Raw genomic sequence first — 19,329 nt, forward strand, 5'->3', positions numbered from 1 at the left:
TGCAAAACTGAATGCCGATGCGGCAGTAGCGAAGACTCGGAAGTCAGAACCGAGGTGCGATTGGGGTGAATTACACCAGGGGGTTTTCCGCGCGCGGGGGCGGGGGGGGGGGGGGGGGGGCGTCCGTAGTTGTTTTTGAGGGAGTACTCGACCCAGAAACTCTCGACCTATGGGTGCAGAGAAGCTCAAGCTTTAGTAGAAGATTTGGCAATGCGCAAGATCTATTTCACCATTGATTGTCTGAGAGTCGCAAACGACCTTCGGACGACACGTCATCTAGGTGGTTATTGTATGATTGTGAGAGCTTAACCCTGGCAAGACTAGTTTTCTGCACGTGAAATATGCCATGAGAAGCGCGAGCATAATTTGAAGCTCACAATATTGCAAAAATGGCTACTAGCTTGGGTTTGGAACGCCATGTGTGGCTCTCATATCCTCCTAGCAACCTTTGTATCCCAACACTTCCGTCGATAAAATGAAGTGCGCTGTCGCGACTCAGAAGAAATGAACACACGGGGCAAAATTGACACAGAAAATTGAGAGTTAAATATGGCATGTAAAAAAGTGGATTTCAGTCCTTTTCTTTTCATTTTTGACGTGTTTTTTGGGACATTTTTAAGAAAAAAGAAGACATAACACACACGAGTGGTTGACTTAGATGCATGCAGTTTGCAATTGCATTGCCAGGCAGCTTATTCGAACGCAAAATATCCAGCGCTTGTCGCATTCCATTCAGAAAGTAATGGAGTAGGCCGGCGACATGTCCGGATTGAACAGCCCAAAGTGCTTCTCGCTCTTCTCCCCGTCCTTCTTGTTCTCGTTGAACATGGCGAAAATGTACGTCTCCAACGGCCCGGGCCGTTTGGGCGTGCCGTTGCCGACATGGTTGATCAACCCCTGGTTATACGCACGCGCGTTCTGCGCCGTCGCCCCGAAACCTTCGTCCGACGGCCACCCGCTCTCGGATATGACCACCTTAACCCCGGGTCTGCCGGCTTTCTCCAGCGCGGTGTAGATGGAGTCGACCATGGCGTCGAAGAGGTTCGTGTATGTCAGCCCGTTGTCGTTCACGGTGGTGCTGCCTGGCACGAAGGTAGCGAAGTTGAGCTGGATGTTCTTCGGGTCTTTCTCGTAGGCGAAGTAGGGGTAGACGTTGACCAGCAGCGGTGCGCCGGTGCTCGCCAGGAACTCAAGGATGGGCCCCATGAATGATGTGTCCGCGAACACACCGTTGGAGGGCGGAGATGTGTCCTTGACCACGTCGAACCGCACGGAAGTCGACACCTTGACGCTGCCGCCGAGGCCGGCGGCCACGAGCGCCGCTTGTACGTTCCTCATGGCCGGGAGGATGGTCTTCTGGCCGGCGCTGTCGATGACCTCGTTGCCGACGGCGATGTAGCGGAAGGAGACGCCCGGGAAGGAGGAGACGTTGGCCTTTACCCAGGCGGCCGCAGCGGAGCTGCTGGAGGCGAGGCTGGGTAGCGCCTTGCCGACGTCCATGAGGACGGCGATGCCCGTGCCGCTGAGAGCATTTAGGACGTTGCCCTCCGGCTCGTAGATCCGCATGGCGTTGATGCCCTTGGATTGGTAGAGCTTCACGACGTCGCTCGGCGCCGGCAGGTCGTTGCCGAGCACGCCGTTGCAGACGCCAATGGAGTGCACTGGAGAAAAAAAATGCGGCATGCAAGAGCTAATGAGTTTGATTTGTTGCGTTAGGTACAGCATGTAATCACCGCCCAAATACTACGATATCGTGTGCTAAATATACCTGCTGGAAATGCTGCGAAGGCAACAAGGACCAGCGCCACTGCGACGTCTACACCTTGCTTCGCCATCCTCCTCGCTTATGTCTGTGTATCTTTGAGGTGTCTTCCCCCTTATTTGGATGCAATGTACCAAGCACACTCGCCTCTTATATACACAAAAAATTCTCAGAACTACCAGGCAGTTTGGCCCAATAATAATTCTCAGAACTACCCGGCAGTTTGGCCCAATAATACACCATTACTAGTTTCTTCTCGGTTTCCATTTTCCATGGCACCTACAGCATGTGTAGTGCTGGCATGAGAGGAGACCGGCCGCCGGCGCAACTTGTTCGTTGGTCTGTGGAAACCGGTTGAACGGTTGTCACCATCCAGTCCGGCCATATTTTATCTTACGCGCGTTGCGGTGATTGACTCGATCCGTCCGTGAGCGATGAGGTCGTCGACGTGCCGCTGCAGGTCGCATTCCATCGCTGGGAGAGAACTTGGCGACACATAGAGCTTGTCTGGCTCGTGGAATTTCCTCACCGCGCTGACCGCTGACCTGGCCCGTCTTAAGGGCTGATGATGGCATCCACAGTGCGTCCTTTGTTGCTTCCTTGCCAGTTGCCACTAAAACCCCAGCTAAGCTAATTGTCTGTGAGTGCCTTGTGGGCTTGTGGCACGGGTGTTATTAACCTGGACTGAGAGTGGTAGTGGTTCACACCCGATTGAATCGACTGTACTAGTCTACCATAGCCCTTGGTCATCGTGGCAACCAAAGCAAGTTTTGTGTTTCTTCCTTTTTTTTTCCTTTCTTTTTGTGAATAGGCAACGAAAGTGTTGGCGCCGCCTCCTTGCAGCGCCGCTCTTCCTCTTCTATATTGGTGCTGCCTCTCACAGCTCCCTCTCTTTTTCACTGATTGTTTCTCTCAAACACAAAAGAACACCCACACACACGCACCAAGAAGGAGCACAAAGCTTTGCCCACGGGCTCTTCTTCTTGGTGAACGTATTCGCTACATTTTGCTCTCAGCCCTCACAGCCTACTTTTCATTCATCTGATCAACACATATATATACAACGGGCTGGCTCACGCACGCCCTGACCCAGCCTTCACTCGGGTCACTAAACCCACTAACCTATGCACACACACAGAGCTAGCTAACCAACTACTTGCATGCAGCCAGTTTGTTTCCTTGATTCACTCCAACGTCCCAAGACTAGGACTTGCATGCAGCTCACAACCGGATCAACCCAGCCGGCTAAACATGCTCATAGAGCCCCACACTCCAGCCTTCGTCGCACTTGCCGCATCACACGGCCATGCTGCCTCACGCAGCACTGCAGCCTCACGCCGCCATTGGCATCTCGCCATCATCGTCGTATCGCACGACGCCTTGGCATCTCGCCTTCTCCGCACGCCTCCGCTGAAGTTTCGTTGGACAACTACTCCCTAGACAAACTAAGCTACATGCATAACGAAAAACAAACTATGCAGATACACGAATCAAGATTAAGTCTAACATTTTTCTCCCTAATCTTGATTCTCCAATCATCACAATCTTTGATGCGGATCACCCGCCATCACTTGATGACGCCATCGCAGCGCCGTAACTAGCCACGCGCCGCCACCGACGCCGTCGCAGCAGCGGTCACCATGAACCATCTTGTCGTGGATGACGTCCTCGCAACGCCAATCACCACACCGTCTTGCCGTAGACGACGCCATCGCAGCGCCGAGTACCATGGCCTCTTGCCGCATGTGGCGGCCATCTCTTCACGTGGACGACGCCTTCGCGGCGCCGATCGCCACACCAACTTCTCCTCATAACGGCCTCGCGCCGTCAAAGCCACCAGCGGCCTCGCGCTGCCACAAGCCTCCTGCTTGCGCCACCGGCCTCCATCTCACATGGAGTCCACCACGCCGCCGACGCCGCCACCGGATCAACCAGGCTCTGATGCCAATTGTTGGCGCCGCCTCCTTGCAGCGCCGCTCTTCTTCTTCTACATTGGTGCTGCCTCTCACAGCTCCCTCTCTCTTTCTCTGGTTGTTTCTCTCAAACACAAAAGAACACCCACACACACACGCACCAAGAAGGAGCACAAAGCTTTGCCCACGGGCTCTTCTCTTTGGTGAACGTATTCGCTACATTTTGCTCTCAGCCCTCACGGCCTACTTTTCATTCATCTGATCAACACATATATATACGGCGGGCTGGCTCACGCACGCCCTGACCCAGCCTCCACTCGGGCCACTAAACCCACTAACCCATGCACACACACAAAGCTAGCTAACCAACTACTTGCATGCAGCCAGTTTGTTTTCTTGATTCACTCCAACGTCCCAGGACTAGGACTTGCATGCAGCTTACAACCGGATCAACCCAGCCGGCTAAACATGCTCATAGAGCCCCACACTCCAGCCTTCGTCGCACTTGTCGCATCACACGGCCACGCTGCCTCACGCAGCACTGCAGCCTCACGCCGCCATTGGCATCTCGACATCATCGTCGTATCGCACGACGCCTTGGCATCTCGCCTTCTCCGCACGCCTCCGCTGAAGTTTCGTTGGACAACTACTCCCTAGACAAACTAAGCTACATGCATAACGAAAAACAAACTATGCAGATACACGAATCAAGATTAAGTCTAACAGAAAGCAAGTTAGAGCATCTCCAATTGGGCTGGACAAATATGACCCCTAAACGTCTGCGAACGCGTAGGTTTCATCGTATATACTGCATACATAGGTTAATACGAGCTACATTCAATATAGACTACACTAATGCTACTCCTCGTCCGAGGAAATGTTGATGACCTCCTTTCTGGAGCCTCCGGCCTCATGGTCATTTGCGGCAGGGTGGAACTCCAGCGCCTCCTCCTCCTCCTTGTCGGCGTCCGCGAATAGCTGCTCCTTCCTCATGTTGGCGAGGTGGATAAGGCGACGATTTGCCACCACCTCCCACCGGGACTGGATCAACTCCATGATGGCATGGTTCTTGGCCATGAGGCCGGGATCCACGACGAGCCCGGTGAAAGTGGCATCGCCTACGTGCGCGTCCTCAGCCACATGGTGCTCCACCTCCGCGGCTTTAGTAGGGGAACGTGCTACATAAGAAAAAAAAAGTCGCGCACATAGATCTCAGAAACACTATGGAGGTACAAGTAATGATTATCTCACCAACGATCTATGCACCGGAAGTAGAGGAAGAAGAGTTGGTGAAGCTCACTGATTCCTACATCTAGAGGTATTCATGCCTCCCGATCTAGAGATACTGCAACACTTCATGGAAAGAGAGAGAGAGAGAGAGGGAGGGAGAGAGAGAGAGAGAGAGAGAGAGAGAGTGGTAGCGACGGGTCGGCCTCCGATACTTTGGTGTGCCTCTAACCTGCCCCCCCCCCCCCCCAAACCCAACCCAACACACAGATAGGGGGAAGGGGGCAACCCACTTTGGGAGGAGGCCCTCTTTGGGTCGGTCGACCTGGGTAGTGGAGTCCTCCTAGGACTCTCTCCTGGGTGGCTTGCCCCCAGATTTCCCTAGTGTTGGCCGACTTGGGCCCTTGGGGTGCCTTGCCTACAACTCCAGCATGGAGCGGCCCTCTAAGGACCCTCCCAAATATTCTGGAAGGTTCTGGAACATTTCAAAAGCTCTCGTGGCATTCTAATACATTCTGGGACCTTCATGGTATCATTAGGACATTCCCAGGACCTCCCAAAACAATTCCGGTATCATCCGGAACACTTCCAGAGCTCATTCTCCATCATCTCCTAGTTCTGAAACATTACCACGAGTCATTAGGCGTATGATCCTACATGTGTGATAATATGCCGACAAGTGCAGAACACCTTCCGTTCAATAATTATTATCGGGATCTGGACACCCATAATGATTCCCGCATTACCAACGAAGATTTTATCAAGCGAATATTTTTCAACGCGGAAAAAATTGCCTTCTCTTTGTGACACATTACAAAACCCGAAGCAAGACTTGTACTGTATCCTCGTGATCAACACTTTGATCACTACACCTTGTTATCCTCATTACCGGTTTGTACACCTTTCTTGTTTCCGTATTTCTATGTGCCCTTGCTAACACCTTAATCACTATGCTTGGCCCAGCGATGATGGACATTGTAATACCGAGTGGGCCCAGAGTATATATCTCCATCGCCATAGGAGCAAATCACATTGTTGACGTATCAAACACCACAACATACTTTTAGGTATACTTGGAAGTCACCTTTATAACCATCTAGTTATGGGGTGACATCTTGTAACCCAATGTAATCATGTGTCATCCCGGTTTATGATATTCTCATAGTCTAAGGACTTAAGTAAACGTTAAAAGAATAAAAATGTTGACACTTCATACGAAAACAAGGACAACATATTGTCGACGTGATCTCATACTATTTCGTAAGTTGGGTCTATCCAACATCATAGTTACTCTAACAATGTGTTTTAATTATTTTTAACATTCTCGTTACATTAAGGATGCTCATGGTTAGGAAAATAGAACCATCAACAATGCGTGATCTAGTCTAGAGGCTTGATTAGGGATCTGATTGGTTTTTATTTTGGACACATGCAAATAGGTTTTTCTACGAATATCACATTCAAAAACGATTGCGATTGTGGCATGAAAATATAAAATAAATTATAAACATGGAAATAGAAATACTAATAACTTTATTAATTCCTTCTAGGGCATATTTCCAACAATTTGGGTGAGGTGGACTGCTCCCACGCTTCCTCCATCCCAAATCCATTGGGCTCAAGCTCCATGCCTACCTCTACCTCCTCCTCCTCTGGCGCCGCATCCTCCGGCACCTCCTCGTACTCCTCCTCTGCGCAAGGTAAGTGACGCGGCGTGACTCAGTGGTGCGAAGTTCTTTGATAGGTTGCATCTTCCGCCCGATCTCCACATGTGTTTAGGCGTGAGCATTTTGGACAACCCTAAAGTATGGGCGATTTTGGGGTCCGAGTGCGTGTATATTCGGTCTGGGAGGTGTCTTGGTAGTCCGTCCTAGCATTTAGGGGGGATGGGAGTCCGATTCTACATGCTCTTACGGCCTCATGTGGCGCGTCCCAGAAAAGAGTCCAATGAGTTTGGATGGTTACCAATACCTACTGTATAAAATAAATCTTCTGAGGATAAACCATTCCGCACTCCTAATTTAGTAGTAACCAAAGGTTTGGTGCTTGTTTGCATGGCTGCCAATATATTGATTTGCCCATGACAAGTTAGCAACTCTAGTTTAAATTTTAGCCAATTTTAATCAACTCATGGCAAGAAAAAGCTTGACCAAAATATTGGCCAGCCAAATGTATTATAAACGTCCAAAACAACCCGCCTAATGTTATAGAGACATGTTTCCTAAGACATTGGTTGTGTATCTTGACTTATCTATACCTAGAAATTTAAGCTAGCACAGTTAATTTTTCATTAAATGGCTCTAAATATGACTAAGATTTAAAGAATTTTCTTTGAAAATTTAAAAATAAATGTATAATGTCTCCATAGGTCTAGTGAGCTATCACTTTATTGAAGCTACTAGAAAAAACACTTAAATGAAAAAAGTGATTTCGGGAGAGGATGCCGAAATATACCTATTTATTGAAAAAATTGACAGGAAAATGGTTATGTTTCTGAATTTGATAGAAAAACATAACATGATGATATACAACTGCGGCTAGTGCAACAAATGTTTATCTTAGGTCATTGTGTGTGCCTTTTTTCCAATGTATATTGCATTCTAATATGCACACTATGGAATCTTTGTTTATTGCTTGGGCGGTTACATTTTTTTAATTTTCAAAATAAAGTGTTGCATGGTGAAAGTGCGTTATATCGACTAGAGGGGGGATGAATAGGCGATTTTTATGAAAATCTTCAAAACGTGAGAGTTATGAAGACAAACAATGAAGATTAGGCCTATTACTGTGCAGCGGAAGTTAGATTACACTAGGCCAGCTATGGTCATGTATTCAATAGAGTGAAAGCGCAATGACAAACAGCTTCAGTGTAATAAGGATCAGGTAGGAAGAAGTTATGAAGCCAAACAGATCATACATTCATGTTGTGAAGACAAAAGATAAAGCAAGCATGCAATGGCTTCACAATGAATAACTGTAAGTAAAAGGAAGTGAAGATGAAACCAGTGACACGTTGAAGACAATGATTTGTTGGACCAGTTCCAGTTGCTGTGACAACTGTACGTCTGGTTGGAGCGGCTAGGTATTTAAACCAAAGGACACACAGTCCCGAACACCCAGTCAAGGACACTTAGTCCAAGACACCCAGTCCTCACCGTTTTCTCCTTGAGCTAAGGTCACACAGACCTCGCGCAATCACTCAGGTAAGTCTTCAAGGTAGACTCCCAAACCTTCACAGACTTCGTCCACTGGCAATCCACAATTTCTCTTGGATGCTCAGAACGCGACGCCTAACCGTCTGGAGGATGCACAGTCCTCAAGTGTAATAAGTCTTCAGATCACATAGACAAGAAGACTTAAGTGATGCCCAATTTACTCTGGCTCTGGGTGGTTAGGGCTTTTCTCCTCACTAGGAATTTTTCTTTCAAAGGCTTCGAGGTGGGTTGCTCTCAAACGACAAAAGTCGTGCGCTGAAATCTGAGCAGCCAACAGTTTATGGTTGTGGGGGGTGGACTATTTATAGCCACTTGGCAACCCGACCTGATCTGTCCGAAATGACCCTGGGTCACTAAGGAACTGACACGTGTACCAATGGTCGAATTTTGAACTCACACGGCAACTTTACTTGGGCTACAAGTAAAGCTGACTTGTCTGACTCTGGACAAGATTTTCTCTCAAAGTCTTCGCTTGAAGACATAGGATTTGAATTAGGCATCACTTTAGTCATTCTGACTGATTCTCTTGGACCCCACTTAACAGTACGGTGATTCCTATGACACAACATAAATGAAATAAAACTACGAAGGATCTAAGTCTTCGAGTTCCATAAGCTTCATAGGGAGTCTTCTCATGTCATTGTCTTCAATATGAATATCTTCATAAACCACCATTGTCTTCAATGTCTTCGTACATTTTTAGGGGTCATCTCTGGTAATAAAACCGAATCAATGAGGGACTTCTACCTGTGTTTTCCTGCAATTCTCACAAACACGTTAGTCCCTCAACTAGGTTTGTCGTCAATACTCCAAAATCAACTAGGGGTGGCACTAGATGCACTTACAATCTCCCCCTTTTTGGTGATTGATGACAAACTAGTTGAAGTTTTCAACGGGGAACATAATTTGTGAGATAGTAAAGGAATTTGTCTTCATAAGTTGCAAGGGCTCCCCCTGAAGATGTGCATATAAGTAATTTGCCTTTTGAATGCAAATGCACATGGCAGGTTGTACTTGTGGAGATCCACTTCAACTTATGATGACAATCCACTATGCATGTGAAAGTATATGAAGATAATGACATGCATAATGGAAAATGGACGTCTGCAGTAAGAGATGAGTGCGGAATTTATCGTCGCACATGCGGAATTTATCTTCGCATAACGGAGTGACAAACAGGTAGCAGACGGCCATCAAGGCTAAGTGTTACAACTCAAAGAAGCAAATGTAGCAAAAACGGGAGTTGTAAGCACAAAGCAAAATGTAGCAAAATATAAAGGCACCCGCCCAAGTGACCCGCTTGAAGACTATAAACATCATGCTTCTCCCCCTTTTGTCAGTGATGACCAAAAAGGTTTGAAGACATAGAGTTTTCTACGCGTTCCCAGGCGCAGCAGGATCGGTGGAGTTGTTTGGTGGCGGTGCAGATGAGCTTGGTACAGATTCGACGTGTGTTGAAGTAGGTGGAGATGATGTCGCGTCGTCGTCTTCTTCAATAATCCGGGCAGACACGGTGGCAGCAGAAAAAGAGAATTCTGACTCTTCAAGGGATGGTGTGCTTCGCATCACAGCTCTTCTTGGAGGCGTGGAGTCAAATTGGAATCTCTCTCTGAAGACATCCTCTTGCAGTTCAGCTTCATTGCTCATCATGGTGAGGCCTTTCCAAGTGCGGCGACAGGTCTCATGTGCGACAAACGCATTCTTGGTTGCCAGATTTCTGATGCGATTGACGTCTTGCATGATGCTTCTCATCTACCGTTTGAGCCAGTCGTGATGCCTATCTTGCTTTTGGTGAAGAGCCACAAGAAGCTCTCGGTCATTGAGTGCTCGAGCGTGCTTCTTGGGTCTCTTGGCAGCTGTGCTGTCAGTGGCTTCAGTTGATGCAGGGGCACGTGTGGTGCCAGTCATTGGATACACTCGGGAGAGAGCTTCAACACCTTCAATATTTTGAGTGAAGCTCTGGTGTTCTGCATTTTGAAGACTTAATGGTTGCTTGCCAGGCTCTGGATATATTGCTTCAGTAGATGTGTCCACATCTAGCAAAAATATCCTATGGTTGCGGGCTGAGGGTTGATAGGAGATTGCAGAGTGAAGCTTGATCAGCCTCATAACCCAAGGAGCATAGAACTTTAATCCAAACAGTTCTGAGGCAGATGCTGCAAAGTGACGGATGAAGAGATCCTGTGCATTGAAGCATTTGCCATGAAGAATGCAGAAGATGAGAGTCTTCATTGCACCATCAATTGTTGCATATCAAGAGTGTCCCTTTACAGGCCATAGAGTCCGCCTTATGATGTGATATATTGTTCTGGGCAGGTACTCTAAGTCTTCAACGAAGAACCTAGTTGGATAGGGTGCATTAGGAGGCAGTGGCTTCATTATTGAGAGCATCTGACTCATATCTGGCTCAGGACGCTGAAATATGTTCTCAATTTCTTCAGCATGGAGTTGGCACCCTTCTTCAAAGAATTCGCCAGGAGTGGGAAGGCCGGTAAGCTCAATTAGGTCGAAAGCATTGGCTTCATGATGGATATTGCCTGTCATCCACTCCAGAATCCATGTCTTCGGATCTCTGTTATAGCCTTTGATATGCAAAGTGGCATAGAACTGGAGCAGAAGCTCTTCGTTCCAGTGCTCTTCATCAGTGATAAATGGCAGCAAAACCACTTGCTTGAAGCAATCCAGTGCTTCTTCCAGACCAGGCAGACCAGCAACAGCTTCAACCTCAAGGCGCTTGTGAGGAAAGATGCGGCCTTGGTTGTATAGGATGCATGAATAATAGCTGCGCTGTTGATGGCTCCAGAACCTATCTGATACAATCCGTTCCCTTGAATAAGGGTTCTTGGAGCGGTCGAAAAACGTGTTATCTGCCCTGAAGCCGTTGATGTTGAAGGAACCAGGAGCTGATGCAGGACCTGGGAACCTTGGCAGTCGTGGGATCGGCTTCTGGACCTGGGGTCTGTACGCAATATGATAGTTGAATTGTGGTCCGGCAGCAGACTCAGGCACAGAATGTTCAGGAGCAGTAGCTTCATTGTCTTCTGAAGCTATTGTTGGGTTGGGCTCCACATTTGCTTCGGCGTTGTTTGTGGCAGCCTCAACATTTGCAGACTCAGGCACGTTCTCCTGGAGAACTGCTTCTTGTTGGTGTGGGGGAGTTGGAGCTTGTGGTATCTCTACATGCTCTTCGGCTGATGCAGCCGGAATGTCGTCAGCAGCCTGAGCCCTTGGCCCTTTGTGAAGCCTACGGAATGTAGGCGCCGGTGGAGTTGTAGTGGGTTGGGGCTCATCTTCCTCCTGTGGGCGATCTGCCCACGATGCATCTTGTGTGATTGGCGTCAATGGACGACCAATACTGATCAGTTCGCTTGTCTCAAGCTGAGGAAGGGCTGCATCACCTTGCACATTGTCTTGGAGACCAATGTCTTCAGCAGCGTTGGGTTCGTCTGCTGGAATGTCTTCAGCGTTAGGTTCATGCACAGTCAACTGACGATCTGCGTCAGGATAGCGGACGGAGAGGGGTTCAACTGTCAAGGGCTCTGTGGGAGCAGCCCGAGATTTCTTGGTCTTGCGCTTCTTGATGATGGGTTCAGAAGGAGAGGCTTCAGAATGTTTTCTCTTCTTAGCTTCAGCCTCTGCAGTCCGTGTCTTCTTGTGCTGTGAGGTGGTTGATCGACTCTTTGGCGTCGAGCCAGTCGTTGCAGCGGGGAAGACAATCGGAGCAGTTTCTGACCTTGGCGCTTCAGGTTCAGGCACAGCATCCTTCTTTTTCTTCTTCGCGGCCATCCTGGGGTCAATGCCAGGACGCCCAAGTGCCTTGCGCTTCTCTGCCTCATTGTAGGCCTGCACGCAGTGATCAGCCAAAGTCTTCATGCGCTCTCGCGAGCCTTGAACTTCAGCACGCGTCTTCAGAAAGTTCTCTTTCAGCTCGTGCAACATGATCTTGAAGTTTTTCACTTCTTGCACGCTGAGCTTGGCCACGTGCTTCTTGAACTGAGCCTTTTCATAATCAATTTTCTGCTTCAGTTCTACGATTCGCTGGGCTATTGCAAGTTCTGAAGCAATTGCACCTTGAAAGGCAACGCTGAGGCCTATTGGTAGCTGCAGATCATCGAAGCTTATGTCTGGTGTGTCAAACCATTCATCAATGAAGCTGTGGATGACAGCGACATCAAACAGAGGCAGATTGTTGAAGATTTCAGCCTCCTCCTTGCTCTTGATGAGCTGCTCAAGTGCGTCATCTCCAAGATCCTCATCGCTTGATAGATCAATGTTTTCACAGCGCAGAACGGCAGCAGCTGTGAGCTCTTTGCCTGTGTGTGGCTGAGGCTTCTTGGCTTCTTGGGGCTTGGACACTCGTGATAAGCCTTCTGACTGCATACTGGCTTCAGGAGGTGCAGTTGCTAAAGGCTTCACTCTTGCGATCTTGGGAGAAGCGGCTGGCTTTGAAGCTTTTGGCTTCTTCTGCTTCGGCTTCGGCGCAGCAGGGGCGTCATCTGACTCAGTATCTGCTGGAGGGTCATTCACAGCAGTCCCTTGGACTAGGATGCGAGTGATGAGGCCTGCAAGATTGGCATACGGCCCGATGGTATTGGGATCGGCGTCGCGTGTGCCATCTGCCCTTGGTGAGGAGGGACCAGGGTTGAAGTCAAGCCCAAATTTCTTCTTATTTATCTTCGCTGATTGTTGTGCAAACTGAAAGTTGCGCTTGAAGAGATTATCATCGCAGCACCAGAGAAGTGATGACGGATGTGCTTCAGCTGGCTGTGGTCCTCTCACCATGCATGGATAGAAGCCTTGAGCAATGGCTTCGACTCTGGACCTGGGTACGAGATTTTTGTATAGTACGTCTCCCCACGGTCTCTTGATGGCGCACTTCTCCGCATATTCCTGAGTGACGAAGCGGTAGTGGAACCATTGCTCTGCCCAATATCTTCGAATCCATTGGATTCATGTCTTGCGCTGACCATAGCTTTCTTCAGGATCAGTTTTGTACATCTCTGCCAATTCATCAGGCAGATCTTTGGACGTTTCACCACGTCACTGTCTGCCTCCCTTCCTTGCTGTTGTTTCTGAAGCCATGAATAACTTGGAAGGCTTCAAGATGTTCAAAGGCTTCAAAGGGTTCCTTTTGCAAGAACTGGCTTCAGGAGAGTTGATGTGATGCTGCAAGTACTCTGCAAATGAATGCAGACTATGAGAACCAAAGGATTCTCCCACGGACATGTACCTGTGACAGCATTAAGGTGCGAGGGAAGGGGAAGAGGTCATATGCATTCTCAGAAGATTTTGAAGATAAATTGGTTTAGAAGACATAGACCTCATTGTGCGAAGACATTCACTCACAGATAAGAAGTTGGTTCCAGATTTGTACGAACCCACAGATCAGTACAAGTGAGGAATCTAACTACCTTATGAAGCACAAGTGAATATACTAGGCATGTCATGAGATGTAGCGAGATAACTAACTGATGTGAAGAGAAACTCCTTATGGCAGAAAGTGACTGAACTATGGGATCAAAAGAGGCTGTAAAAAGAGGTTTTATTTACCACACTTGGAACTACTAGACGAAGTGAGAGTTGAGGTCGAGCAGTTCGATCCTCCGTGCCCTAACTTGGCGACGGAAGACACCTACGGCGACGGCGGAGAGAGCGATGTCCGCTGTCGGCGTGAAAACGGCGTCGGAGAGGTTGCGGCAGTGAAGCGCTTCGTCGCCGGCGTCGTCGAGTGCTAGCGGTGGCGCTAGGGTTCATGCGAGGGTGGAAGAAGGAGATAATGACCGCAGTGAATCGTGTATTTATAGGGATAGAGGCGGCACTGCGCTATTACGCAGGTACCCCTGGCGGTTTGCATTTGAGGCACGCGTGGCCAGTTAGAGGAAGATTGAGATTTGTTCCATGTCCCACGCACGCCTAAATTGTCGGGCGGTCGTTCCTGCTTCTCCGGATATTATGTGGAGGACTGAGCATTAAAGCGGACTTTTATGGTTGTCACTATATCTTCAGCTGACAAGGACACAGTGAAGACATTTGACAGTTTCAACAGAATGCATATGACTTGGAGAGATAGAGTTTGAGATAGAGAGCATAGAGAGGTTAGGGTCCGATCACATTCACTTAGTACAAAAGATTCAACCCAGAAGACATAGCTATAAGTGAATGCTGTAGAGGACAGAACATCAGTACATATATATCCATTTAATCAACGCAGTGAAGATAATTATGAAGACATATTGAGAATGAAGACAAACCAAATGTGAAGACATTGAGAGGTAACGCCATGAGAGAAACACTTCAAAATGGAACGTTTGGTGGTGGCGTTACCCACCGTATAGGAAGTATTAGACCCAGACACGGCGCACAATTATCGTAGCGCTCCGAAGTCAAATTCCACATTAATGTATTCACACTTAGAATGTATGTCTTCATTGTTTGAAGATATACGCTACTTCGTGTGTTGCACATCTAAGTCATCAATATGCTTAAGTGTTAGGATGTGTGCCTGATCACAGGACATTTGAGGATTCCAAGATATTTAGCTCACACCGTAACTTGCAAAATCTCTTCTCATCCAAGGGCTTGGTGAAGATATCTGCCAATTGCTCTTCAGTGTTGACGTGTATGATATCAATGTCTTCCTTCACAACATGATCTCTGAGAAAGTGATGACGAATTTCAATGTGCTTTGTCTTCGAGTGCTGAACTGGGTTGTTGGCAATCTTGATGGCGCTTTCGTTGTCGCAGTAAAGTGGCACTTGCTTCAGATGAATGCCATAATCCTTGAGTGTTTGCTTCATCCACAGAAGCTGAGCGCAGCAAGATCCAGCAGCAATGTATTCAGATTCAGCAGTGGAGAGTGATACACAGTTCTGCTTCTTTGAAGACCAACATACAAGTGATCGTCCCAGAAAGTGACATGTGCCTGATGTAGACTTGCGATCAACCTTGTCACCAGCATAATCAGCATCCGAAAATCCAACCAAATCAAACTCTGAGCCCTTTGGATACCATAATCCTAGAGTTGGGGTGTGAGCCAAATATCGAAGAATTCGCTTCACAGCTAAGTGATGCGACTCCTTTGGTGTCGCTTGAAATCGAGCACACATGCAAACACTAAGCATGATATCTGGCCTAGATGCACATAAATAAAGCAAAGACCCAATCATGGAGCGGTATACCTTTTGATCGAACTCTTTACCATTGTCGTCGGGACCCAGATGATGCTTGGCTGGCATTGGTGTTGTGAAGCCTTTGCAGTCTTGCATACCGAACTTCTTCAGGCACTCTTTAAGATATTTCTCTTGAGATATGAAGATGCCGTTGCGTTGTTGCCGTATTTGAAGACCGAGGAAGAACTTCAGCTCCCCCATCATGGACATCTGATATTGCTCTTGCATCATGTATCCAAACTCTTCACTATACTTCTGATTGGTGCAGCCGAAGATAATGTCATCCACATATATTTGGCGCACAAACAGTTCACCATCATATGTCTTCGTGAAAAGAGTGGGATCCAGGGAACCAGGTATGAAGCCTTTGCTTTTCAGAAAGTACTTGAGTGTATCATACCAGGCCCTAGGGGCTTGTTTGAGGCCATACAGTGCCTTGTTGAGCTTATATACCATATCAGGATGTTTTGGATTTTCAAAGCCAGGTGGTTGTGCAACATACACTTCTTCTTCAATCTTGCCATTGAGAAAGGCACTTTTCACATCCATCTGATAGAGAAGTATGTTATGATGATTTGCATAGGCCAGCAGTATGCGTATGGCTTCAAGCCTAGCCATAGGAGCAAATGTTTCATCGAAGTCAATGCCCTCCACTTGAGTATATCCTTGAGCAACGAGACGAGCTTTGTTTCTGACAACTTGACCATGCTCATCTTGCTTGTTGCGGTATATCCATTTGGTGCCTATTATGTTGTGCTTCCGTGGATCAGGACGCTTAACCAGTTCCCATACATTATTCAGCTCAAACTGTTGAAGCTCTTCTTGCATAGCTTGAATCCATTCAGGTTCCATGAAGGCTCCTTCAACTTTCTTGGGTTCTGATATTGAGACGAATGCGAAATGCCCACAGAAGTTTGTTAGATGAGTTGCCCTTGCACGAGTGAGTGGACCAGGTGCATTGATGCCGTCAAGTATTTTGTCAATTTGTACTTCATTTGCAACACGAGGATGTATAGGGCGAAGACTTTGCTCTTGTTGATCTGTGTTGTCATTTGGAGGTATATCTTCAGGCTGAGCATTGTCTTCATGTGGATCAGGTGTTGAGATGATAAGTTCTTCTTCAGGATGAGCTTCAGAAGGTACAATTTCTCCAGTTCCCATAAGCTTGATTGATTCATTTGCTGGAACTTCATCTAGCACATTTGGCAGTTGCTCTCTTTGTGATCCATTGGTTTCATCAAATCGCACATCCACTGTTTCAACCACTTTGTAGTGGAAGAGATTGAAGACTCTGTAGGAGTGCGAATCCTTTCCATATCCAAGCATGAAGCCTTCATGTGCTTTTGGTGCAAACTTTGAGGTGTGGTGTGGGTCCTTGATCCAGCATTTTGCGCCAAATACTCTGAAGTAACTGACATTTGGCTTCTTGCCAGTTAGGAGCTCATACGATGTCTTGTTCAGAAGCTTGTGAAGATAAACACGATTGATTGTATGGCATGCAGTATCAATGGCTTCAGTCCAGAATTTTCTTGGAGTCTTGTATTCATCTAGCATTGTTCTGGCCATCTCAATGAGTGTTCTGTTCTTGCGTTCGACGACGCCATTCTGCTGTGGCGTGTATGGAGCTGAGAATTCATGTGTGATCCCCAAGGTGTCCAGATATGTATCAAGGCCAGTGTTCTTGAATTCAGTGCCATTGTCACTTCTGATGTGCTTTATCTTGGCGCCAAAATTGTTCATAGCTCGATTTGCGAAGCGTCTGAAGACATCCTGCACTTCAGTCTTGTAAAGGATTATGTGCACCCAAGTATATCTAGAATAATCATCAACAATTACGAAGCCATAGAGGCAAGCAGAAGTAGTAAAAGTTGAGTAGTGAGTGGGACCGAAAAGATCCATGTGAAGCAGTTCGAAAGGTTGAGTAGTGGTCATGATTGTCTTCGAAGGATGTTTTGCCCTTGTCATCTTTCCTGCTTCACAGGCACCGCATAAGTGATCTTTCTTGAACTTGACGCCCTCGATGCCTATGACGTGCTTTTTCTTCGCAAGGGTGTGGAGGTTCCTCATGCCAGCATGCCCAAGCCTTCGATGCCAAAGCCAGCATTCTGAAGCTTTTGCAAAAAGACATACTGCAAGTTGTGGTCCTGCTGAGAAATCTACCACATACAAATCACCTTTCCTATACCCTTCAAACACTAGAGATTTGTCAGATTCCATTAGCACCAGGCAGCGATATTTGCCAAACATTACAATCATATTCAAATCGCAAAGCATTGAGACAGACATTAAGTTGAAGCCAAGGGATTCAACAAGCATGACTTTATCCATGTGTTGATCCCTTGAGATTGCAACTCTACCTAGACCCAATACCTTACTTTTACCAGTGTCAGCAAATGTAATGTGGCTCTTGTCGGATGGACGTAAAGTTGAGTCCATGAGAAGGCTTCTTTTGCCAGTCATGTGATTTGTACACCCACTGTCAATAATCCATTCTGAAGACTTTGAAGTCACTGGTGTCGTACCCTACAGTGCAGTTAGGGGGATAGGCTTCACGAAGGGTATTGTGAAGCATAAACATTTGACGAACCAGTGGATTATGAAAACTTAGATCCAGATTAGGACTAATAGGGAGAGTAGCATGCGATTCAGGAACGAAGTACATAATGATGCCATTTGGGCAGTTTATCTTGCGCCCCACAAGATTTTTATGGTCCCCAGCAATATCATCAGAAGATTTTGTTTTTGTGCTGGAGACCTTTCCCTGCAAAAGAGAGTTAAGCTTTCTTAACCACCCACATCTTCAAGGGTGGCTTAGAAGCTATAAGTCTAAGTGCAGCATCTGAGAATTTTGGCTTTGAAGCCTTAGCAAACAGTCTAGCAGGGGGACAATAATACTCATAGGCATAGGCAGAATAATTTTTGGTCATATGAACATGACGGTTCGATGAACCGCTCTCATATTCATATGCCTGAGTATGGTTTCCCTGCAAAACATTTGCGTTAGTGTGACTCAGGTGAGTCCTCTGTCTGTATGAAGCCTTTGGACCGAGGTTTGTCTTCTTCAAGTGAGGTGTCATGAAGACATTCACAGGAAGATTTTCCAGACATGTTTTCGGAACCCAGATCTTCTTCATAGGCGGTCCATTCCTGCAGTTAGTACCAATGTACCTGGCAAACACTTCACCATTCTGATTCTTAAACAGTTTATAGTTTGCATCAAAGGATTCATCAATGATAATAGGGTTAGCACAAGTGAAGCCAGATAAATTGAATGGATCTGCTGAAAGTTCCTTTGCAGCAACCCATGTGGTTTTGGGGTACTGCTCAGGTTTCCAGTAAGAGCCATCTGCATTAATTTTCCTCACGAACCCAACACCCTCTTTCCTAGGGTTTCGGTTCAGAATCTGCTTCTTAAGGACATCACATAGTGTCTGATGCCCTTTCAGACTTTTGTACATTCCTGTTTCAAGCAATGTCTTCAACCTAGCATTCTCATCAGCAATAGCAGTGGTATCCTCAGAAGAGGGGTTAGTTACCACGTTAACAGTTGAAGATATTGCAACAGTAGTAGCAGTGGAACATTCAGCAACAGAATTAGTATTATCACGCTCAATGCATTTAAGACATGGTGGTTCAAATCCTTCCTGAGCGGGACTGATCTGTTCGGAGCGAAGTGACTCATTTTCCTTTTGAAGATCTTCATGATCCGCTCTCAACTTCTCAAGATCTTGCTTCTTTTGAAGATAATCATAGGAGAGCTTTTCATGAGTAGTTGAGAGAGTCTCAAGACGATCTTCAAGTTCCTGATACTTAACGTGAAGATTTTTTATGTCTTCAATTAAGGATTCAGAACGAGTCATTTCGGCACCCAACAGATCATCGCTTCTGTCTAACAGTTTTTGAATATGTTCCATGGCTTTCTGTTGTTCAGTTGCAATTTTAGCAAGTGTTCTGTAGCTAGGTTTTGAATCACATTCAGAGTCATCGTCACTAGATGTTTCATAGTGAGTAGTACGTGTGTTTACCTTGGCACCGCGTGCCAT

The 19,329-nt window shown here is 47.0% G+C and overlaps 1 protein-coding gene across 1 annotated transcript; it reads right to left on the reverse strand.

Annotated features, from left to right (window-relative positions):
- Positions 1 to 550: 550 nt before the first annotated feature.
- Positions 551 to 1,927, reverse strand: LOC125545993 (glucan endo-1,3-beta-glucosidase GIII). Its single transcript, XM_048710071.2, has 2 exons — positions 1,769 to 1,927; positions 551 to 1,661 (listed from the first exon to the last, which is right to left on the reverse strand). Exons 1-2 carry the CDS (start codon positions 1,833 to 1,835, stop codon positions 733 to 735), a joined length of 996 nt encoding a protein of 331 aa, XP_048566028.1. The 5' UTR covers positions 1,836 to 1,927; the 3' UTR covers positions 551 to 732.
- Between the last annotated feature and the right edge of the window lie 17,402 nt (positions 1,928 to 19,329).

The sequence above is a fragment of the Triticum urartu genome, chromosome 3A (genome assembly GCF_056163025.1).
Source record: "Triticum urartu cultivar PI428250 chromosome 3A, HENAU_Tu73, whole genome shotgun sequence".
Classification (NCBI taxonomy): Eukaryota; Viridiplantae; Streptophyta; class Magnoliopsida; order Poales; family Poaceae; genus Triticum; species Triticum urartu.

Bases quoted from the DNA above. Each gene is read 5' to 3' on its own strand.
- LOC125545993 (XM_048710071.2), bottom strand. From the start codon at position 1,835: ATGGCGAAGCAAGGTGTAGACGTCGCAGTGGCGCTGGTCCTTGTTGCC. The intron at 1,662-1,768 runs GTATATTTAGCA...TTTTTTCTCCAG, and splicing joins CTTCGCAGCATTTCCAGCAG to TGCACTCCATTGGCGTCTGC.